This window comes from Hyperoodon ampullatus (assembly GCF_949752795.1).
Source record: "Hyperoodon ampullatus genome assembly, chromosome: 9".
In the NCBI taxonomy this organism is placed as follows: Eukaryota; Metazoa; Chordata; class Mammalia; order Artiodactyla; family Ziphiidae; genus Hyperoodon; species Hyperoodon ampullatus.
Genome location: NC_136922.1, coordinates 56,542,451 through 56,567,474, shown reverse-complemented (window position 1 = coordinate 56,567,474; position 25,024 = coordinate 56,542,451). Strand labels below are relative to the sequence as shown.

At 37.4% G+C, this 25,024-nt stretch overlaps 1 protein-coding gene across 1 annotated transcript in view; it reads left to right on the top strand.

The window, feature by feature from the left end:
• The window catches only part of ADAM22 (ADAM metallopeptidase domain 22), a gene marked incomplete at its 5' end in the record, with an annotated part of 228,826 nt that extends 205,673 nt beyond the window's left edge, over positions 1-23,153 (top strand). The window contains 6 exon segments of the mRNA XM_079711160.1: positions 7,314-7,414; positions 7,751-7,817; positions 10,042-10,152; positions 12,370-12,456; positions 18,154-18,277; positions 23,003-23,153. Coding sequence (XP_079567286.1) covers positions 7,314-7,414; positions 7,751-7,817; positions 10,042-10,152; positions 12,370-12,456; positions 18,154-18,277; positions 23,003-23,023 — 511 coding nt within the window. The 3' untranslated portion in view covers positions 23,024-23,153.
• Positions 23,154-25,024: the final 1,871 nt, after the last annotated feature.

Genomic DNA, 25,024 nt, shown 5'->3' with positions numbered 1-25,024 from the left:
GTTAGGAAAAATTTTATGCTAGAAATCTCTTTTTTGTGCCTGATGTAATTTCATGCCTCTTGGTATTACTGAGTCACCTTTTCATCAGTCTGGCTACTCTTTTGGAGTCTAGTGCATATTTTGAGAGCTGTCACATTTCAGCAGATATAATTTTTTATATTTTGCTATGTTTCAGCACAACCTTTATTTGTTTATTTTTGCCCTTGTCCATAGCTAGTGAGTCTTAGGATTGTATAATAATTCTTAAAATGGAGAAACAGCAAGGAAGGGACTTTAGATCAGGAAGTTGTGAGTGTATAAATATCTTCTGAAGGATTGTCCTTTTTTAGAATATATGTTAGTGGTTATAGAGAATGTGGTAAGGCCAATGGACCAAGTATGCATTAGGAAATTTACAATCTTGTGAAAATATCTGAAGATATTCCAATAAAGATGTGCCCAATTCCAAAGGGTGCTAGGGAGTAGAAATAAGAATTTTGAGTTTTGAGTTAAATTAAGTTTTCCTCTGAGGTTCCATGGTGGAAGGACCAATTGAAAAAGAATCAGAAATCCACTTGCTAGTATGTGGTCTTGGGAAACCACTTAAACTTTCCTCAACTCTAAAAACAGACAAAAGTTCTTTGTAATCTGTGAAGCATTCTAGTACAGAAAGTTATTAATGTGTGGTCTCTGAAGACTTTGCATTTCTCTAATCTTCAAATGAAAGAGGTAGGTAGGTATGGCTGTCCTCAAAGAGGAAAGCAGCATTCCTGACATGAGTAAGGCCTGCACTTGCTGGTATGAAAGCATTGGTAAACATATGGGTTTGCTTTGACACTGAATGCATATTAAGTATGTAGCCACTTCTCAGACTCTTATTGATGATACAGTGGCTCAGAAATGCCAAATTGAACATAACTTTCAAATTACTGGAAACGTCAGGCAAGTAATTCTGTGAAGAAACCTGATAACCTGGTAAATTTTCCCACCAGAGAATGCGTCCTCAAGGTTTTCTTTATATTGAAGGAATGTGTGATAGGTTTAATTTCATGTCTGGCAAAAAGATGAGAAGGAAACCCATTTTTTTTTCTTTTTGTTTACCAACTGCCTAATAAAAAATAGAAGTCCCATTCTGGGAGACAGAATGCCATACATGAACAGTATCACTTTAAATTTGCCAGTGTCATCTTGTGAAGGGTAGGACCATGGGACTGTGGAGCCATGGAGAATTCTTAGATGTCATATATTTGGAAGGACGGCTATTGATTATTTTCTTTAAAATCTCCAGGAACGAAGACCTCCATATTTTTTTTTCAGTTGATGCTATTGTTTCTATTTTACCATAATTGCTTTAGGACTTAGCAGCTGTGTACTTTGTAACAAGAATTAGAAATTTGAATTTTGGTTTTCAGGTAGGTTTGCAAATAGCAATAGGGTAAGAAGACATTCATTAAACTTGGATTTATAAAGCATTCACATTCCTCAGTGTTCTCTTCCTTTGTCTGAAATGAACATACACCATTGAACATACATAATGTGAATTAGAATAAATAATTAGATCATGTCTTCCTGATCCATACCTTAAGCAGAAACCCCCTTCCCTATTTCTTTTCTCTCTCTCACCTGTTTTAGCCACTTTACTTTCTGCTTGTGAACCTCCCTCCTTTTTTTTTCAAGCCTTTCTTAGTTTTTTTTTTAATATTATTATTATTTCAGTGATACTCATGCATCTGTCAGTGTGACTTAGTACACATTACACAATATTTCTTCAAACAGAAAAGTAACAATTCCAATAGCAGACAGCCCAGACACCTACAAAGCTTTGGAGAAATGGCTCCTTCAGCATTAAAGTTAAGACAATTTTTTTCATTGTAATCTCATTTTGAGTATGTGTAAGGATTATTAAGTTAAATATCATGGTTCAGTGGACTGTTTAAGGAAACATCAGACTTCCCTCATAACAGGAATCCTTACTGAGGAAAAATAATTTAGTTAAATAAGATTTTATTTTCTTTTGGTCATTATTTATAAAAGAAATTCATATATATGTCTAAAATATTTGCATGTGATATTGGAAATATGAGGTAATTTTTCCATTATAAAACTTAGCATTGGTCAGGCCACCTAACTCCAAAATTCTATGAAACTAGCAAAATTTAGGAAGAAAACTATAAAGACTAGAAAAATATATTCAGTTTTAACAAATTTAAGGCTATTACTTAGTTGGTCATTTATGATCTTTTATAATAAATGATGAAATGGTATTTAATGATCATGGGGACGTGATTCTATCTTCACTAAAGGTTAATCAAGAAGAAATAGGTTTGTAATAATATGTAATTGGATATTTTAAAAAGAATAAATTTCTGTACAGTGAAGGATGTTAAGTATTATTCTTAAAAGATCTTTAACAAAGTTCCTCATCTATTATTAACATTTTAATGCTTTTTTTGTGTGAAGAAAGTTACATGCATTCCTTGTAGAATTTTAAGGAGAATGCAGATTAGTTTCTTTATTTTGGAGACTTCACAGTAGAGATAGAGAGGAATCTAATTTGCCTGGGATGATAAAAGCAAGACTATACCCCCAGAGTTCATTGAATTTAAACTTTCCTTTCAACCCTTTGACTGAAGCCCATAGTTTATGATATGTTTAGCATTTAGGATGATTGTGCACAGTGTAAAAGATGACCATGGACTGCAGAGAAATTACATTGAAGGACTGGTAAAATGTGCTTAGTTAAAACAAACAAACAAACAAATGAACAACAACAAAAAAAACACCATCCATTGTGAGAGGCATTTCGTTTAATCCTGCAGTCTTAGCTAAGTGAGCCCTTGGTAAGTGCCTGTATGTCAGAACCATGTAAAGAGAGAGTAGTTTGGGGGATAGATTAATGGGCAAGATCAAGTGTAGTCAGAACTTGTCTTTATTTAATTTGAATTTAGTGAGGCACATCTCATCAGTTTATAAAGATTATCATTAAAGGTAATAGTGACAGAAATGACTTGTTAGCCATAAGGATTATTATTGGAAATGTAATGTTGATAGGATGTTCTTTGGAATTCTTTTATAAATATTAATATGATACAAAAGGGAATTTTCCTACCTGAGGCAACTTACAGAATTTTGATTTTATTGAGAGCATTTTTCAAAGAATTGATAGAGTATTTTACTGACAGGAGGCAAGACAGAAAATATGATTCCAGAGATTTAAAGATGTCTTGCATAAGCAGATATATCATTTGTTGTGTGTTATTAACACTATAAATGTGGGGAAATTGTGTTGTTTTTCCTATAAAATTAATGTTTCATAATACACTGGGAAAAAGAAAGATTACAGTTATGAGCTGAAGTCACTTAAAGGGTTAAAAATATTTTGAAGGAATATGTATCAAAGAATTATAGGTAAAATCAATCTTACATACAAGTCTAATGAGAAATTTGATTTCTTTAAAGGGGAGGAGTAGATTTACTCACACAAGTTAATATAGGTGCTTTATATCAGTTGAACAATTTTATTTGTAGAGATGTGTGAATATATAGGATTGAAAGAGTATTAGAGAGCATATTCAGTCATTCGAAAGAATGAATGACCAAGCGTTTTAAACATTTAAAACAACGTGGTAGTTGGCATAAGCAAGGAAACAGCCGAAACATTTTAGGGATTGAATTTAGCATCAGCAAGTAACCATGACTAGTGTGGTAGCTAAGGGAAAAATAAATAGGAAGAGACGTTAGCAAATGTGGGCCTTTGTTGAAGACCTAGTTAAGTACAGCTCTGTTTAAAATTCTCAGTCCAACACTAGTTTGTACCACCTCCAACTTTAGTGCTGAATGGAACCAAATCAAGTCTGAGGTGCAGTTGTTTGTCTGGGGGCCATGCACTGGCAAAGGATCAGATTAGCTACCAAGGTAGGAGGGTTGACCAGGCAGTCCTATCTAAAGTTTTCTACCCTGTTCCCTTAGGAGAAGTAATAAAAAATCTGTTCCAATCTTAGATAATTCAAACTCAGAGTGAGTGGGGTCAGTAATAGTGCAGACGATGTAGATTTTCCCTTGTCGGAGATGAAGAATGGAGGTCACCCACCAGCCACCTATAAATATCTTCCTCTAGTCTCAACAAGAATTCCGTTATTTTTGCAACCCTTTCTTCCTTTTGCTAAATTATCTTCCTTTACACATTCTAGTGTGCAGTTATAGAATTACATTTCTGATTGCCCTTTGAATCTCTTTCAATTATATTTCTGTTAAATGAACAGTGAGGCTCCAAATTGAACAGAGAACTCGAATAAGAATTTATTTGGATTAAATTATAGAACATAGTTTAGAAATCAATCAGTTCTTTTAAGACCAAATCAAGGTTACATTATATAATATTCAGAAATTATGAATAGTTTACTCACCACAGTGAGAAAAACGATGCCTTATCTGGGCAAGGACTGTCTGTCTCAACATGTCTCCTTCAGCACCAGGTTTTTTTGTGTGTCTTTTTTTTTTTTTTTTTTTTTTTTAAGACAAAACAGCAGTTCACATCTCTAAGTGTAATGAAGTTACAGTGAAAAACCTCATCTTTTCCTATATTTCCCCTGAAACAAGGATTTGTTCATCCAGACTGTAAAGACTTCAGTGATTGCATATCTGACCTCTACAGTTAGAATGACTTTAACTTGTCACATTTATTAATAATCTTACATGTTGTTATAGACTTGATTCATGGAGCTCATTATCCCTACCTCTTTTTTCCTAAAATACTATTTGTATATGTCTGTGCTCATGTGTGTGTCTTGTTTTCTGACTCTGAAATGTTTATTATGCCTTAGACAGTTACCCCAGGGAGATTATGTAAAAGAGCCTGGAGATGGCGACTCTTTTTATAGCGACATTCCTCCTGGAGTGAGCACAAACTCAGCATCTAGTTCTAAGAAGAGGTCTGCTTTTCTGTCGCATTTTCAGATTTCTACCTGTTCCATCACACATTATTCCATTAGTCAGAACATTTCATTATTTTGCAGCAGGTTTGATTACTTCTTCCTTCTTTCTTGAATGTTAAAAAAAAATAGTATCCTTTGTTCTTTGATTACTCTACTTCAAAATGCCATATGCTCAGAACCACTGGTTTAACAAATCAGGCCAGAAATCCAAACAAAACAAAACTAAGCAAATAACAACCCTAAATCGATATAGAAACCCCAGGGTTTTTCAATCTTGCTCTTATACTGCCTAAGAAACTACACATAGTATTTTATCGTATTTTAAATGGTGAGCTTTATGTCATGCTTGGTAGTCAAAGAAAAAGGTTACTGTCACGCTTCAATAAAAGCAGTTGTTAAAATAAATTGGTAATATAATGCTGCATTGAATATTTTTTTAATTTTAAATTTATCAAAGCTAAGCTTGGTGCGAAAAAAAAAGATTGCTTCTCTGTGAATCATATATTTGAATATTATGATTTTGCCTTTCATTCCTGGAATGACTAATTCTAGACTTTATAATTTAGAGCTTGGTTGCCAAATTAATTTAAGCATATTTAATGTTTGCCTGAGTTTTATAACAGTCCAAATGGGGTTAATATATTATTTATATGTCTTAAACTTGGATGCTGTATTCTTGCTCTAGGATCTTAAGGTGTATAAGACCATTTAAAATTCTGCATGCTTTATAACTGCTTAATAAAATAAGCTGAAAGAAGAAATAAATAGTTGGAATGTTTTAGGAAATGAGACCTATGTTCACATTGAAAAAAGCTAAAATATTCCTGTGGAAGAGTTTCTTTAAACTTATTGGTAGGGGTGTAATGTATAGAAAAAAAGATTTGAAAGCCCCCTGCATAACTTTGGGCACAGTAGTTACTTTGTAGACTGAAAGGGAAATTGCTAGTTTATTGAGAAGAAACATGATCTCTTCTGGAGTTCTAAATAGAGTAAATACTCTGTAAAAATTCTGCAGTGGATCTCACTCTTTATAAACATCAGGAAAAAGAATAGAAGGAATTAGTGAGATCTGGGAACTCTCTGTGGAACTGTCCTCAGCATGAAGGATGTTTTTACTCAAATAACATAGCTTAAAGCAAAAGTAAAATGATTAGTTTCTGCATAAGGAGTACAGTTGTATATTAGGATGTTCAAAAATTTTATTCTTTTAACTTACTGGGGAGTTTTTGACTAAGAGAATAAGATTTACTTAAATTCTCTATGTAATTATTTTCTTGGTCAAATATTTAATTTTAAATTAAATAATATGGTAAAGAAGTGTAGAAATTAATGAATTCCAGCAGAATTTCTGTTGTTCTTTTGTACAAAATAGGAGTCATTCTGTACTTAGCAAATGGTGTTGAAAAATCTAGGGAATTATGTAATAATTGTGCTGAGTTCCATTTATTTTCATTCATCAGTAGAAAGTTCCTTTTAAAATAGACATTGTTAGCAATTAACTGGTATGATATGTGAAGAAGATTTAAAGTACAGAGCTATTTTCTAAAGTACTTCGAGAAGAGCTTAAAATATTGATTTGAATCATTACCAGATTTTAGCAAAATCTCAATGGGTTTTGACTTTTAAACAGTTAAATATTGTACCAAATTATGTGACTCCTCCTAAGTATATGTAGTTTGTCAAAATGCTTTTCTTATGTGGTACAAGGTGGGTGTGTAAATTTTGCTTCTTGTAGACAATTCATTTAAAGATGGCAGGACAAAAAGAGCAGAAGGTCTTAACGGTACATGGACTTTGTGAGAGACACCTCCATGATAAACGTCTGACTCATTTCAGTTATTGGACAGTTAACCAACAGTGTCATGTTTGGGGGGAACATATTTGTGGAGAAAAATGCCAATTCTCAGAAAATAATTTTGTTGTTTAAGAAAACCTAAATATTACTTTGATAAAGGCAGGTTCAATTGAGCAAATCTTAATGAAATCTCTTGGAAGTCCATGTTCTCATAATATTTGAATGGAAGCCATTGCTTTACAATTAAGAAACATCTATGGTGGGACCCCATTATAACTCTGTTGCGTGGGTTATGTAACTGAAATATGTAGTGAATTTGCTATCTATGGTTCTTGGGAATGTAATTGGCTTGCATTGCATCCTGATACTTTTCAATTACAAACTCTTGTAATGGGGTTCCATTGTATTTGACTTTTCTTAAATTGAATGTTGTGTAATTCTGCCTTCTTCATGAAGACTTTCATGTTCTCTTCATTCTTTCATTTCAGATTTTTTCTTTCTTGATTTATTTTAATGCACAGTAATGCTTAGAAATGTTGCTTACTGATTTCAAAACATCCATTTGTTTATATTTTTGAACAATATATATACATTTTCAATTTCAGGTCAAATGGACTCTCTCATTCTTGGAGTGAAAGGATTCCAGACACAAAACATATTTCGGACATCTGTGAAAATGGGCGACCTCGCAGTAACTCTTGGCAAGGTATAGGGCAGCATTCTGAACCCATCTGTCCACATAACCTAAAGTCTATATTTTGTGGTTCCTGGTTGTAAAGACTTGTTCTTTTTTGTTAGGTCTTAAGCTCTTCTCCCAACAGAGAGGAGGGCATTTATTATGAGTTCTTTTTTCTTGGATGGGAAATGATGGGATTTGGTAGCACCAGCTCACTGGACACATTGAGAAGGCTGCACAATGCTCTAAAGCCCTATGTTGTGGGCTGGTGCTGGTTGTGAATTGCACCCACTTGAAATACCGTAATTAAACACACAGCGATTGTTTTATTTATATTCAAATCTAGCCATAAACCATCTTTTTCAGGTAACCTGGGAGGCAACAGAAAGAAAATCAGAGGCAAAAGATTTAGACCTCGGTCTAATTCAACTGAGTAAGTCTGAACCTCTAATGGAAAAAGACACTCCAAGGTCCTATGCAATTAGTGTGAAAAGTTAATTAACCAGATCATCAAAGAACTGTAAACCATGCCTCTTGGTCTTGGTTTTGTCTTTTTAATTCTTTTTTTTTGCCGTTTTAAAATTAACCATGGCTTTTCTCTTTTACATAGGCATCTCCGCAACTGTGCCCAAACCAATACTCCTTGATAGTGGGGGTCTCACCCTCGCTGCAGGCTTTGTCCTCCAGTAACCTGCCATTGTGGTGTTTCAGTTCCGTTTGAAGGGAATTTTGATAACATTCCTTTCTTCTCATCACCTGGGGGTCCAGCCATTTAGAGGGGTCACCCTTCCTCTTCCCAGTATTCACACAACCTAGAAGCATCAGGGGAAGATTCCCACTGTACTAGAGCATGAGAACTGCTCACAGTGTGAAACCACCGCTCCAAGGGCTTCATGGCTGCTATCTAAGCATTCTCTCAGACTACTGGAATATGGTTCCCTTTTAAATTTTCCTTCTGAGGACATTTAAAAGGGCATTTACCTAAACTTGCTCTTTAACGGAATCATTGTCACCAAATGCAACACTATCCATTTTAAATGATAGCCACACTTTTTTTTTTTTTTTTTAAGTGGGGATAGGGTCAGCAGTTACATTTAAGGTCATTTATAATGAAGTAAACACCATACACTTTTTTTGTTTGTTTCTACACTTAAGAAAGTTCAAGCAAAACCAAGCTTCCTGAAACCTTTATCTCCCATCATGGAATAAAACACATCCTTAGTTTCCTTCTGGACCTTGCCACCTGGTTTTAATTAACTGTACTCTTTGCACCCACCGAACAAAAAAATTTTTTTTTTACTTATTTCTCACTGCAGTGCTAGTGATGATGCCCTGCATCTCTATTGCTTCTTCATGCCTTAATACTTAAAAAAATCTGAATAGCAGATATTTGTTAACCGCTTGTCAGAAACTCATGTTAGTTTTTCCATCATATACCCTGCCTTTTCAGTCCAGGACAATAACATTGCCCTGAAATATGGAGCTTCCTACTGATGGTATTGTCTTGTAAGTGGCTTGTCAAAGTTTACTAGAGGATACTTTACCTTAGAAACAATAGATAGGTTCCAGTGATACCACTGCATGGTCCAGACTGGCATCATAGAACTCCATCACAAATAACTAATCCGTTAGAGTTTATCTTATACATCCCCAAAGCGCTTGAATGCTTTAGGGCTCACTGTGGATAAACTCTTCTTGGAATGTTGTTGATTTGTTTTGCATGAGGTCACCTGGTAAGAGCTTCTTAGCTTATCTCAGTTGCTCACAAGAGTACAGGTAAAACTGCAGAATGTTCTTCAGAACTTCCTTTGTGTACTGTTTAGTGTTCTAACAGTATTTCCTATAACAAGGCTTTGAAAACTCTTAAGTGAACAAAAACCAAATATCCAATATTGTATTAAAGCTATGAGTTTAGGACCCAAGGAACACTTGGTGTTTAGCAACATTTTCTAGCATAATCACTTATTTTTTTTAAAAAATTACGTATCATGTAACAAATATTATGATATTATAGATACCCTTTGAGAAATCTTGCCTGTGAGATAATTATTACATTTAATAAGACATTATAATGAAGTCATCTTTATGAAGAAGAAGTGTTCACGACTCTCTCAGATTTTTCAGACTTTCAGATTTGGTTACATGATTCATGTAACCTAAATGGAGCCAAGTCCATGAAGCTGACCACTGTTCTCACATTCTCACATACCTTATTGTTCGGACACTATGTTTTATTTTGTTTTTCTTAAAAGAAATCCTAATACACAGCATATCAAGAATTATGTCGACAGGTTTTTAAAATACTTTCCGTATTTGTTAAATAATCCCATTTGCTTCTGATATAGCAGTATCACTTGTGTAATTATAAGAGGAGCAGAATGACCACGGACAAGCATCTCTTTTAAAATTTTTTTTAGATAATGAGGTATTGTTGGGTCCATTATTTCAACATTCCCTTTAGTATCTCATCATCCCAAAGGATGATGAAACATCGGGACATGAATGAAACCATGCCCCACAAATGCATACTCTGCTATAAAATGTCCTTGTTTATTGTACTGTTTTTCCACTCAAAGTTTTGCATCTTCCTCACTGTTGTACGTGATGTAAAGAAAGTTTTTGGCTTAGACTTTGTATTATATATTGTGTTTTTACAGGAGGGAGCCCCAAGCACCTGAGCCTGGGCACTCCCTCGCCCAGACAGTCCCATCCCAAGGCATAAACCCAGGGGGCTCTGACAGCCCCCAGACAGGGAGCCTGGATCACAGGTCAGTCTCCACCTGCCCCTTCATTTTGGGCTGCCACTTAATCTGCCTCCAAGTCCCTTCCTTGGCTGAGAACAGGGTCATTTGATCTGTGACTGACCCCAAGCATCTGCTTGGAGGTGGTCCTGGTCCAGCCAGCACCAGCTAATTTTCCTCTGCCTTTCCATCCTGGAGAACACAGAGAGCTCTCCTCTCCTGTCGAACGCATTTTTTTTTTTTTTTTTTTTTTTGCATGTTGCGCTACAAGCCAAGTGAAGCCACGTAGGCAGATGTATCACAGTTTGATGAAATCCCATCACTCCAATCAGCACTACCTAGAGATGTTAGGAGGCCCACAGTGAAGACAATTTCATGGGCACATCCCCAGAGGGAACTACAGTTGAGAGCTCTCTTCAGTGACCTCTAGTGAAGTGATCACAGCTTTCTGAGATGTTCCTGGACACAGAGAGAAATGTCCACCATGTGCAAGTCAGGCCATGTGGCTGTAGGTTTCCTGGAACATCCATGGCTGTCCCTTGGAGCTTCTGAGATTGACAGTGAAAGGAACACATGTCTCCTGGAAGTGGCCGACTGCCTGTGGGTGACTCAGTTTGCTGTGCGGCTGTGTTTCACCCGGTAACAGCTGCATGGGCTTTTTCTATGGTTTTCCCCAGGCCAGAGCATTCACTAGCCTTTATGTGTGGCTGCACTTGCTTTTTGACTTTTTTCTTTTTGTTCAGAGTCTCAGTGGAAATCTTTATGCAAGTTTTAATTGGCTATCTCTGTCAAAAGGACAAGTTGGCAATGATTGTGGCTAAAGGCAAAAAGAAGTGCAAGTTGTTCTCAAGTCAGGGGACACTGTCTTAGCAAAAATGGTCGTGTAAGCATGAAAAACAATCAAGCCCTTCTCTGAGGAGGGAACTCGTGATGTTATTTTGTGGCGTACATTGGTTATAGCTAACAAGTTGAGGAAAAGCACTATGGAAAAATAATCTAATTTTGTTTGTTTAACTGTGAAAATGTATCTTGATTTAAATGTATCTACTAACTAAAACTAAATATGGAGGAAAGAAGCAGACTTTAACCACAAAAAAACAGTGTTTTTTATCATTTTCCCTGGTTTGATTCCAAATAACTTTAAAAGTTTTATGGAACTTGAATCTTTATTGTCTATAGCATCTCTAGAAGTTACCTTTTAAATGAGAAAACTCAGTAAGACCCCCAAATTCTTCCATGACTGAATTTGTTGAAACTGTATTTATTTGACAAGGGCATATTCTAAGAGAATGTGATTTTGCTTGGCTCCCAGGGTAAAAATCAAAAGAAACTGAAAAAACCAAAAAAAAACCCAAAAGCCCTTGCACTCATAATTTTACTGCCTTTAACATTTTTCTTTATGCAGTAATTCTGATGGAGACTTTGGCCAGATCCATCAGGGAAATGTTAACTAAGGCTGTTGTTGTCCTCTGGCAGTCACTCCTTAGTGATCAGACACTTGGAAGGCAACCTGTGAGGGCCATTTCCTACTGGAAACATGAGTGTGGAGTGCACAAAGGGGAGGAAGGGACATTACAGCTGCACCTAAGTTACTAAACCCACCTTCAAGAACATGGAGGCCTCTTGGGACCACACTTACTGTGTGCTGGGGCTCCAGGATCAGAAGAATGGGTCCCTTTCTGCTCCTTATAGAGCCAGCTGGATCACCTTTCTCGTTGACTCCAGCTTGGGATCTGCTCTCAGGAGTGAGACAGAGGCCGTGTAAAATCTTTCCTTTCATATTGGAAAGAGAACGTGGCCCCTTTTAATTGTTCTTGGGGTGTTATATTCCCAAACACCAGGTTGGAATTGCAGCCATCTGAATATTCTCAAAAAGGCCCATTATCATTTGAAAACCAAGAAGCCAAATGAGTAGTGGCCTGGAAAAAGCCACTTTGGAGGTGGGTGAATGGGACTGCTGACAGATCTCTGAAAGAGAGCTTCTGATCCACTTTGGGAAACCACTGGAAAGGCTTTCCCTGAAAGGTTGAGTGCATTCTAGAATGCCTTGAGCCTTGTTGTAGCTGAGTTTATTGCCATGTCATTGTACAGACTGCCTCATAATCACCCAGCATCCATCCTGGTTTATTTGCCATAGTCATTAGTGTTTGGAGGGTGAAGAACATCCTTGCTAAGCTTGTGCTGTGTATTTTCAGATTTTCTATCTTGTTCTGCTTTCTTTGTTCCTTCCATTGCTTTCTGCAGGTATTTAAACCCATGGTTCAAAAGAGACTATAATGTAGCTAAGTGGGTAGAAGATGTGAATAAAAACACTGAAGGACCATACTTTAGGTATTTTATAAATTAATTTTATATCCTTTTCAAACTCTCCCAGCACATTCAAATACTGTAGTGTGACTGGCTCTCTATCTTGTATCTCCTAATACAAGTTCCCATAGGTGGAAAGGGTCCTTGTTTATTTGCTGCCTTTTGATCTCTGTTTTTGGCTTCGTGAGCAAGTTTAGTTCTTTTCTGAACGTTTCAAATGAAGCCATTTGAAAGGGTTGCCATTTAGTGCATGTCCCTATCCCCATCTTGAGCTTTTTAGTAGCTTTCTCTTCATGCTATGCTATGTAGTGTTCTATGGGCATGAAACATACTTTCCACTAATAAAGAAGCACTATTAACCTGAACAATTTAATTTCTAGAATCTAGCGGTTTCATAATGCATTTCCCCTACTTACTGCCTGAAGAGTGCATAGTGCATACAAAAACTCAAGGAAAAACATGAAAAGAAACCATATAAAATGTGGTGGAATTTTACTTTGAGTAAAAACACTGATTTGACGGAACTTGAAAATTGTTGAGATAATATTGACCACACGAGAGTGTGTGGAATGAGTTTAGGCTTTATTTGTTCAGTACAACCATTTGCTATCAGAGAAGGCTATGCTGGAAAAGGGTTTTACAGATCCTCAAAAAAGCATCTAAAGGAATTTTTTATTCCAGTAAGAATGTCGTTGTCTTACCCTTCAGATAGAACAGGAAGCAGATCAGAAACACGATCTTGATTCACAAAAGAGCAGACAGACTACCCCTACATTTTAGAAACTAGCAAATTTACTCAGTTCACTGCAGCTCATGTAACATTAGAGGTCAGAGAGAATTTCCAAGGCCCTTAATGGCATTTTTTCACTCTTCATAATATCAAACTGACTTCCTAGATGTAAACATCAACTTTATATATGACTACTTTGTGGACAACTAATGTAAAGAAGCAATATAGACTCAATTACTACCTCTTCTGAACATAACTTCAACAATAAGCTTTCAGATTACTTATTACCATGATTGGGTAAGCATTTATCAGATATCAAAATATGTATGTGTTTTTAACTCTCAGCACCCATATAAGGTGGACTTTCTCTTCCAGTGTACCATTTAGTTTAGACATGTATAGTTTGAGAAAATGATTAGACCTACCTGCATTTTAATTTGATCCATACATTTGCATATAACCCAAGGGAAGCATAACCCCTGCCTGCTCACAGAAATATCTCCTGCTTTTATACCCCATCTTTCCCTCCTGCCCTGTCCCTCTGCTAATGCCACTTTCGCACTGAACCTCATATACATACACTCACATTCAAACATCCCACCCTCACCTGTAGCTCTCAAGATGGCCAGCGTCAGGAAGACAGGTAAGATGATTTTGAATGTTATTTGGAATCTTGGCTCACCTGCAGTCCTATTTCTCTTTTCTCTTTTCCTCAGGCTTGTGGGCAGATTATAATTTGTATTAGCCATGGAACCAAAACACAATGACTTTGGTCCCTTATGGGGTAGGGCTTATATACCTAAATGGACTTAGCATTTTGCAGCAGTAATTTGTGAAATGGTACTCCGGAAGAGTTGATTCACCTCCCTGGGTAAGCTGAGTAGTTTATGTGGCTCCCAGAGAAGAGTTCACATTTCTTAAAACCAGCCCCCAGGTCTGCCCAGAAGCTGCATGACTAAATGTAATTTGGATGGGGAAATGCTTCAGCTCCCCCAGGTGCACGTGCAAAGCTGCAAGGGCAAATTGTAGAGGGTTCCTTTATCTCCTCTTGTAATATGAGATGTTGGTCCTACAGTGGATAGTCATAGGAAGAATTCCTTATTAAAAATCCATATTTATGTTTAAAAGCTAGATATAATTCAGAGGAGGGTTACAAGTTAACTGTCATTTTGGGGTTAATAACGGTTATGCCTGTAAGACTTGGAAATCAACATAGAATTTTTGTGGAAGTGGTGAATAATTGAGGTATCCCAGGGCTTGCAACGCAATGATTCTAACGCAACAGAGTGAATTTCATCCACTGTCTGTCCACACCAAGCCTCATGTCGGAAGCACAGAGCATCCACACCTTGACTTATGCTCTGCCAGCCCTATGGTTAAGCTCAGGTCTGCGTTATCTGCCGCCAGGTCATTCAGGGTTACCTCTCCTGCCAGAACCACCAATGAGGGCAAAGGTCACTTTATTAATCACCCATGTGGTGTGGGGTTTGTGGCATCCTTATCAAAATGCAATGGGGACTTTGCAGAAAACTGGTCCGAAATACTGCCCAGCATTAAAAAAAAAAAAAAAAAAATTGTATCCCTATCACTATGAAGAGCAAAACAAATGCCAAAAGATCTTGAGCGATCAGAGTGCCTGACTTGGGCTCCCTTACCCAGTTCTCATATGACAGCATTTGCTCAAATTGTTGTCAGTATATATTCAGATCATCACAAAGGAGCAGGTGAGGTCAGAGCGAGAGCATTATCTTCTCACACCTAGTTCCTGGGGGCAGTTCTGTTGGTGACAGTGCTTTACAAGCTCTTAGAAGGTTTCCTTACTATTGGGTATTATCCACTGGATTACTCACTTCATCAGTGCTTTGTGAGTTCTCTTCCATGATCTTGTGGAAATGCAGTAACTCTGGAAAGAAACTAATGATAATAACTGTCTGAGTGCCTGCATTGTTCCTTTATTTCTCACAACATCATGAGATGTAGGCATTCTTATTCCCTTTCTATGAAGCAAAAGAGTAACTCGAGATAGCACAGCCAGTAAGTGTCAGAACCCGAATTACAAGCCTGGCTCTGACTCCAAAATCTCTTCTTTTTCCATCAGACTACTATAAAATTTGCACATGAGCACAGCCGAGTGAATAAGTGGTAGGCGTATGTCCCACGTGTGTGACTGGCCTGGTTTTTGCTTGTTCTGGGGGACAGAAGTGAGATTGGCCTTGCCTATCTACAGAAGGCAAACCCAGGAGGTCTGATGTAGCCCCAAGACACACCACAATCCATTGGCACAGGGACGTACCTTCACTGTGTAATTCTAAATGGCACCCACTATGGTTATTACGGTTTTTAAAAACACAATAATGATAACGGTTAGCATTTGTCCAAAATTTACTTTGTAAGTGAATGAGCTGGGCTGGTGTCTGGTTTTCAGTGGAAGCCAGATTGGAACCACCAGCCAAGTAGCCAAGGTCAGAAAAGAGCCTGGAGGTAGTCTTGAAGAAATGTCTTTCTTAGACATTTGTGAAATATGAAGTGTGTTTTTGTTTTCCCTAAACTGATTTACCCTGCCTTGTTCTCTACTCTTATTTTGACGCCTGCTCTGGTGCTGCCCATCCCCCCAAGATAATTCCCTTGATGCTGTCACACACTACCCAACCTCACACCTGACGCCCCTTGCTCCTAGTAAACTGTGCTGCTTGGTTTCTCTTCCCATTAGGGTCCAAAGTGTCAGTTAAACTAGTGTGTTAGTGTGAGAAGTAGTAACTGTGCAGTTTCTGTGGGGTTCTGGAGGACACCTTTATGTTTTTTTTTTTTTTTAACTCATTGGCTTTAGCCAGGGAAAGCTATTTGAGGGCAAGACTGGACTTCCAGCACCCTCACTGGAATGGCCCTGTATGTATACAAAGCTGGTCACTTGGACCCATGGCCGAGTGAATGGCTGGCATGACTTTGAAGCTATAAGCCAATAAAACCTCATCCTATGGACACCCACACACACTGCAGAGAATGAAAAAGAGGACTCAGTTTGTATGATCCCCTAAAGTAAACAAGATTTAGCTGTTTGCATACCTGACTCATTTTTCTGAACATGGATATCTTATCAGTAGTGATTAGGCTAAAATCCAAACCCAGGTTAATATCCCTAGTTTTAGAAAGATATATTTAAATCTTTACATACAAAAGTATGTGCTCATTCTACACATACTGAATTTGTTTCCTAAAGATCATCGTCCTATTTGAAATGTCTTCCTAAAATTGAAAATAATCATGAATTTCTGAATTAGAGAAAAAGATGTGGTAGTACATTGCTTTAATAGTACTTAAAAAAAAAATAGGACTTTAGAGGATTTGAAGTACTTACAGTCTTAGTTCCACCCATCTGCTCCGCGATGGAGAACATTAATACAGCAGAGGTCAAACAGCTGCAATATTTGACAGTTCACATTAAGGAGTGAACATTTCTGGACATTTTCCAGAAACAGAGGAAACATTAGGAATTACAGATTTAAAGTAAACTGAATCACTCTTGAGTCTTAAAATTGAGGCAAATCTCAGGGTTTATAGGAAAAATTATTTTCAAATCTTAGCTTGAATTTAATGTCCATAAAATAGAAACTGATTTGAAAACTACAGCAGAACCAGAGCAAAGAATAATATATGGATAGGAACGGAAATTTAAAATCAGAGAGAAAAGGACATCTTCATTTGGTGCAGGCAGTACAGTAACTAGATCTCCCCCCTACAGAAGGCTCCCACACCACAAGCACTCGCAGGCTGAGTCAGTCACTTACAGCAGATGCAATGCACCCCACTGAAATAAGTACCTGTGCTCCAGCATGGCGGGGCCACCAGTTCAGTGATGTGCTCATTACCACCTTGCACCAGGAATTGAGGAATCATGGATGTGTAGTGGTGACATTTGTGAATGGGTAGCTACTGCCGAATTATCATGTTTATTTTTCATTGACACAGTGTAAATTGAGGCTTTTCACCCTCAGCTGTTTTTTTTCACTTTGAAGACAAAACAGCAGATATGGTCTCTTCCAGTGCGCTCTGCTTAGTCACAAATATTACCACTGTGCATGCAGAATCAAACAAGAACAGCATAATGCACCAAGAGCTTATGCAGATCTTTCATATGGAATATCTCCATGATGAGGAGAACACATGTTATCCAAATAGGAAGCGTTTTTGTTGTTGTGTTCTGTTTTAGTTTTAGTAAAATTCCAGTCATTAAAGTGTTGCCACCTTATTGACATGACAAGTATACCCTACATGAGTTACCAAGATCTGTGTCTATGGCTTAGAATCCTCCCCTATACAGAAATGATGATTGCAGGGACTAATCAGACCATTTTTGTATGTTCTCATCAGACTCTTTGTTTGGCTGGAACTCTGCACTCCTTACCGCTTGCATGTTTACTAATGTGTTATTAAAACCCTTGTATTTGCCTTTGTTCTTTCACAACTAACACACTGGCCTCTGAATGCATGAGTTTTGTGTAACCTGGTGTGTGACTTAGTAACTAATAAATGTATCAGTTGTATTTTCAGATCTTAAAACTATAATTGGAATTACTGCACTAAAAACATTTTTTACATTAAGTGTAAAAATAAGGTAGACTATTAATATATCGTACACTTAATTTACCATTATGAGCTCTTAGAGTATTTTTTTTTTCTTAGAGTATTTTTTAATCCCTTCTTTATTTTAGCTTTTTAAAAATCTATTCTATAAAAAACTCCTTAGTGGCTTTCTAGCTGAAAAGTATTCTGTGTACTAATATTTAAACAATCCATTGCAGTTATGAAGTTAGGAAGAAAAAATTCTAGCATTCTAGTGTTGTGAGTGACAGAGTATGTCCCAGTAGTTAAACCTTTGCAATAGTGGCCTATGAAAGTAGAAATCAGGGTTCTTTCTGAACCCACTTTTCAGATATTTGAAAAGATATTAGGCAATCACATAATATGTATTTCATGTGTTCTCAACGTCTCAGGACTTTATCTCCTGCCAAGTCTCCTTCTTCGTCAACTGGGTCTATTGCCTCCAGCAGAAAATACCCTTATCCAATGCCTCCCCTTCCCGATGAGGAGAAGAAAGTGAACCGACAAAGTGCCAGGGTATGTGGGAACTTCTTCCATATGCTAACATCCTCAGTCATGATCGTTTATCTGTGAGTTGATGTTTTAAAAGAGAGAGCCATTTTTCCTTTTTCTGTTCATAAGAACATGAAAAAAATTGAGTTTGGAAAATAGTAGATTCTTGGGGCTTTTGGGCCCAGGCTTGTATTGGCAAATTTGTTTAATTATTGATGAATTCTAGAAATATTTGGCTTATATTAATTATTCACTGCTATATATTTATATCTTTTATTATTCATTGCAGCTAATATATTACAACCTGGAAAAGACAAAACAGAGAATGTATTTTGCTTTATCAGTTTTTACATATACCTGGAAATGCCAGAGATTAAGTAAACCAGCCTCATTTCCATGCCCAGTTTGCTTACTCAGGCCTTTTGTTGGCTAATAAAACCCAGTAGGATTTAAAAAATAGGAACCCATGACAGAAAGATCAGTGTCTTGGGGATGGGGGTGGAATTTGGATAACTGTACAAGGAAAGGAACCTTGAAAATCTGTAATATTAAGACTATGGCAAAAGGTATGGTGAAATTTAGCAACCTTTTGTTTAAAAAAACATTAAAAACATATTTGGAATTTACTATTTTTATAAAAATGATTCATCAGAAGTTTCATGTAAATACTAAGTCCTCCTTTACATTTAAATTATGATTTTATTTAGTCTCACAACAACCCAGAACACATCCATTATGTGAAATTTGGGATACAGTCGAGTTTAGAGAGGCAGACCAACCCTCAGAAACTTAAGTGAAAGATATAACTAAAGAATAATTACGTTTATTGGTGTCCAGGCTCTGTTGTGGTTAGTTACACTATAATTTTGATCTTCTCAGAAATAATGTTGCAAAAAAATAAAGCTTTAAAAGCCTGGACAGATTTATCTGCTAGTGGGTCCTGGGTTCCTAGGCATTTTGGTTTTAAAAGATATTTCAGAGCCTCTTGGACCCTGAACTTACATTATGGGGTCCAAGGTAAACATGGATCATTCAAATTTTAACTTGATCAATTCAGAGTCAGTAAGAAAACATGTGCTGATTAGATCACTATAATCGAAAAGACTTTAAAAACAATCAGTGGTATTTTATTAACCATACAAAAAATTACCTTCATATATTAATATAGGCAATGGTAAAAGATGGAAAGGAAGAAGATAACTCAGATTCCCAGCACTCAGCTTTTGGCGTTAAAAAAAAAAAAAAAAGACTTGTGAGTAGGCACCCACTTGTTTGTGATATAGGTATGTGGTAATGAAACCTTAGGCTGATGTCATTCCTTCCCTCCCCAGGGAATTGCTGAAGTAGAACACCTCACATTTTCTCCCTGATAAATTGTCTACATTGCTGTTTTGTTCTAACTGGGGACATTCTTTTAACTGTTGTCATGCCAGGATGCAGGTTTTTGGAGATGTTCCCACAAGAGAGCCCATGAAAATGACATCCTCCAGAAGAAATGGCTGGCCCTTGACCTTTTCTCTAGGCTGAGTGGGGCAGCTGTGAAGACTGTAGCCTTGGGGACAGTTGTGTGAAAGTTCTGCTTGGTTCTTGGTTCCCATGAGCAAGTAGCAGAATCCTACAGAATAGGCAACCCCTGTCTCTGGGCTGTCTTTGTGGGCTGTGGACAATCTAACGAGCAGATCTTTCTATCAGCAAGCCTTCTGTTACAGCTATCCAGACATGGCCAAGGTCACGCCTATTCTTAAAAGCGATGGCCTGGCAATTCTTTGCTCCTTTTTCCTCACTGGGATAATCGTGACCTTCAAGTTTTCCCAGTGTCATTCCTTTGTTCCTCTCTTCTTTCTGCGAGCTGTCATTTATTATTTAATCTTCGTAACCATTTGTGAAGAAACTGGGCTCACTGAAGCTGAAGTCTGGACTCTTAACTACTCTGTATCATCATCTGAGCGTCAACCCAGATCTTCTTTCCCTCAGATGCCCTGCACACCTCCTGCTTAACCATTCATTTTCACTTGTCTCCACCAACAGGTGTCATCCACACACAAAGATCCTCACAGTTGAGAGATTTGGTGTCTTTTTTTTTAATGAAAAGGACATATAAAGCGGACCTAAAGTAGGTAACAGAATATTTCCATGAAGAGTCAAGAGAACATATTAAGAGAATCTGTAGAGAAACATCCACTTAGTCACTTAGCTATTTCTCCTTTTTTTTTTTCCTCAGAAACTCATTGGGTATCATACTATGACTGGCCCCAGATCTCCAGTAAAAATGGGATTTGGATGGAAATTGGATGCAACCTATGTTACACTAATCTTAGTCTTTCTTTGTTCATGTTCATAATAATTATACCCACATCATATTGCCTGGAAACATTTTATCAGCTTGATCATTTTTCTTTTTTTTAATTGGCCTTCCTTCTCTGGTGAACTGAATTGCACTTATATTTGATCATGCCAAGCTTGTATTCAGTCCATTAAGGCAATTACTGAACATTTTAGAAATTAGTTATCAATGGGGCTGGTATAAAGAAATGGTGGCAGAAGCCAGGAGAGGGAAGAGGTGAGGGAATTACAAAATTGACATCCTGCCCTGAATACATCATTCTACTCTGATATGTCCACTCCTGAGAGAGGACAATTGTTTAGCAGATAGTGATGGATTTGGAGAGTGTATAGCCTGACCACAGGCCCAGAGCAATGATTTTTAAGTGGGCGGTGGTGGTATTAATGAACTCACACTTTCCTAAGGTCAGTAGTTCTCAGCATTGACTGTACAGAATTGTCTGAAGGACTTTTAAAATATACTGATGCCTGAGTCCTACCCAGAGAGATTTTGATTTAGTTGGTCTGGTGTGCTGTCTAGGCAGTGGGATTTTTAAAACATCCCCAGATCATTGAAATGTACAGCTGGGTTGACAACCACTGTTCTAGATGGCTGTATCAGAATCCTGGGGAAAATAAGGGTATGTGTAGTTTTAAAAAATAATATTTTAAATTATTTCATTTGAGACACAATATTTAATTTATTCAAAATTTCAAGTAATATTGGATGGGCCAAAAATTTCGTTCGTTTTTTTCCGTAAGATGGCTCTAGTAGCACTTAGTTGTCTTTAACTGCATTCGAAACAATTTTGTTGCATTGTATTGTGACAGCTGTCGTGTCAGCATGCATTAAAAAAAAAAAAACTTATCAAAATTGGTCAATTTTTGTGTAGCCATTTTAATTTTGAAGATGGAAGAAAAAAGCAACATTTCAGCATATTATGCTTTATTATTTCAAGAAAGCTAAAAATGCAACTGAAAAGCAAAAAGAGATTTATGCAGTGTATGGAGAAGGTGCTGTGACTGATTGAACATGTCAAAAGTGGTTTGCAAAATTTCGTGCTGGAGATTTCTCACTGGATGATGCTCCACAGTCGGGTAGACCAGTTGAAGTTGATAGCGATCAAATCGAGATATTAATTGAGAACGATCAATGTTATACCACATGGGAGATAGCCAGCATACTCAAAATGCCCAAATCAAGCGCTGAAAATCATTTGCACCAGCTTGGTTATTTGAATCGCTTTGACATTTGGGTTCCCCATAAGCAAAAAAAAAACCTTCTTGACCATATTTCCGCATGCGATTCTCTACTGAAACGTAATGAAAATGTTCCCTTTTTAAAACAAATTGTGACAGGCGATGAAAAGTGGATACTGTACAATAACGTGGAACGGAAGAAAGTGTGGGGCAAGCGAAATGAACCACCACCAACCACACCAAAGGCGGGTCTTCATCCAAAGAAGGTGATGTTGTGTATATGGTGGGATTGGAATTGAGTCCTCTATTATGAGCTCCTTCCAGAAAAACTAAATGATTAATTTCCACAAGTACTGCATCCAGTTAAACCAACTGAAAGCAGCACTCAACAAAAAGCATCTGGAATGAGTCAACAGAAAACGCATAATCTTCCATCAGAATAACGCAAGACCGCATGCTTCTTTGATGACCAGGCAAAAACTGTTACAGCTTGCCTGGGAAGTTCTGATTCATCTGCCGTATTCACCAGACACTGCACCTTCAGATTTCCATTTATTTCAGTCTTGACAAAATTCTCTTAATGTAAAAAATTTCAGTTCCCTGGAAGACTGTAAAAGGCACCTGGAAGAGTTCTTTGCTCAAAAAGATAAAAAGTTTTGGGAAGATGGAATTATGAAGTTGCCTGAAAAATGGCAGAAGGTAGTGGAACAAAAGGGTGAATATGTTGTTCAATAAACTTTTGGTGAAAGTGAAAAACGTGTCTTTTGTTTTTACTTTAAAACCGAAGGAACTTTTTGGCCAGCCCAATATTAAATGAGGATGTGAGGATTTTTTGTATTGAAAGGTGGCCGTTGTTAAAAACGTTGAGCAGCCGCATAGCACAGGGAGATCAGCTCGGTGCTTGGTGACCGCCTGGAGGGGTGGGATAGGGAGGGTGGGAGGGAGACGCAAAAGGGAGGGGATATGGGAACATATGTATACATATAACTGATTAAATTTGTGATAAAGCAAAAAATAAAAATAAAAAAAAAAAAAAAACGTTGAGACTCAGGTTTAGAGGAAAAAGAGAACTAAAACTTAGAGTGTTTATGTTAGCCATTATGAGACTTCGCATCCACAATCACATAAGTATAGATGAAATTACCGAATCTTTTTCATCTTTGTAGCTCAGAATATGTCTGTTTCCTGCTTTCACAGTGTGAAATTTTGCTTTTCTCTGTTGTGCAGCTATGGGAGACATCCATTTAAGATCAGCTGTTTACATGTGATACATCGAAACTGTTTACTTCAACTTTTATAGAAACTCAGCCTCACTGAATCACTGCAAATCTATCTGCTCTTCAAACAACTCGAAAACATCTCTGAATGCCACAGAGGAGAGGAAGCCGAGACTCGCATCTGGATACCATTTTCTTTTTGTCATTGGCTTCAGATTTAATTGAACCATGAAAAGAACTACTGAAATGTTACACTATAACATGGAACAACTAAGGTACTGGTATGTTAATGGATAATCCGCATGACAGATATATGTAGAAATATCACTGAAATTAACTCACATGACCCAAATGTAGCAAGTTTCCTAAGGGACAATAGTGGATTCAGAACTTGACATTCTGAAGCACATCCTCATTGTAGACAGTAATGCTATGTGCATGAAGCTTCTGTTTATTGTTTTCCACATTTAAGGAAACAGCATCCCATAATAGAAACTAGCATGCAGGGCTAAAGCATATAGGATTTCTTCTGCAGGACTTTAAAGCTTGAGGCCAATATCCCATATGCTAACTGTAAACATGTATTTTTCTTTTTTTTTCTTTTTTTTTACTTTTCATATTTATATCAGCATACAAGGACAATTGTACATATGTAAACATTTTTAAAATTTAAAAAAAGCAGCTGTTACACACAAGTGTATTTTGCCAGATGCCTAAAAACAATCAGTCACAATCACGTCATCATCATCCATCAAATGGTCTTTAAAGATTATGACCGGATGATGTTGTAAATATAGTGGTCAGGGCTGTATATGTGTCTCCCCATAATTGGTATTTGTCCAAACCATGTGCTATCCCTTTAAAGTGTGCACAGTCTAGAGGCAGTTTTATTGAGTAATTAATTGAACAAGAGAACAAAATGTACGACAGAACTTAGGGCCTCCACAACTTGCTTACTGCCTCAAGGCGCTCTGCTGCCAGCTGGCTGCTCCCTGGGAATCCTCCAGCCTGTCCATCTTCCTTCTGGGGGCTACAGCACCTGCCTCAGTGGCTATTCTTTTTCGGTGCCAGAGCACATCTGCTAGTCTCACCTTGGGGGTCCTGTGAGCCCCACAGCAGTGTGTCCTGCTGAGTTAAACAAATGCACCAAAGACACAGGAGGCCACAGCTGCTGATGCATTGGTAGCTTCCAACTTGCCAATACTCTAACCCTATGTGGCCTAAACTTTTGTTCTTTAACAAAGCTTTTTAGCCACCCTTATCTGTGACATGAATGACGTGTTTTAATGAAAACAACTTTCACACTGTTTATTGAGGGTATATATCATCGGTGGGACGTGAGTCCCAGCAGGTCATTCTGCACTGTTGTGTAAGTAAGATATGGAAGGTTCTGCCAGCTGGGCTGGGAAGCCTCAACAAGCCTCAACAGGTCGCAGAGGGTTCAAAGAAACCTAAAACCCTAAGGGTGCAGCAACTGTGAAGTTATCCAAACAGCTGGCAAGGGGTAGAATCTGACGTTCTGAACTCTCTATTTTTTTAATCCATAGAAAAGTGAGAAATCTATGTTAAATCCCCTTCTTTAAAACCAAAGTTTGATAGCTGTCATCATGCAGCTCTGCCATTCTTAAAGAAAACTTCTCTTGGGAGGCGACCCTAAGTGAGCTCAGAAATTAATGGGATCAATCAGATGCTTTGATGTAAAGAATACTTCTGAATTTTCTAATTTTCTCTCCTTTTTCTTGAGAGGAATGGAATCTGCAGACAAGATTTCAGAAATATCCTCTAAATTTGATCTCTGCCAGTAGTGTCCAAGGACAAAACCCATTTCATCTCCGTGTGTAATCATCTTGGAGGCCCAAACTAAAGGGCCCATTAGAAGGCAGTGTTTTCTCCTCTATGTGTCTATGTCTTCCGTAACGGACCTCTCTTCTGAAAGTCTTTGAAAACATTTGAGAAGCAGTTTAATTATTGAAAATGATAAAGTATAAACAGCAGTTTTCATGACAGGAAGGGATGTGATTGTCGAGACTAC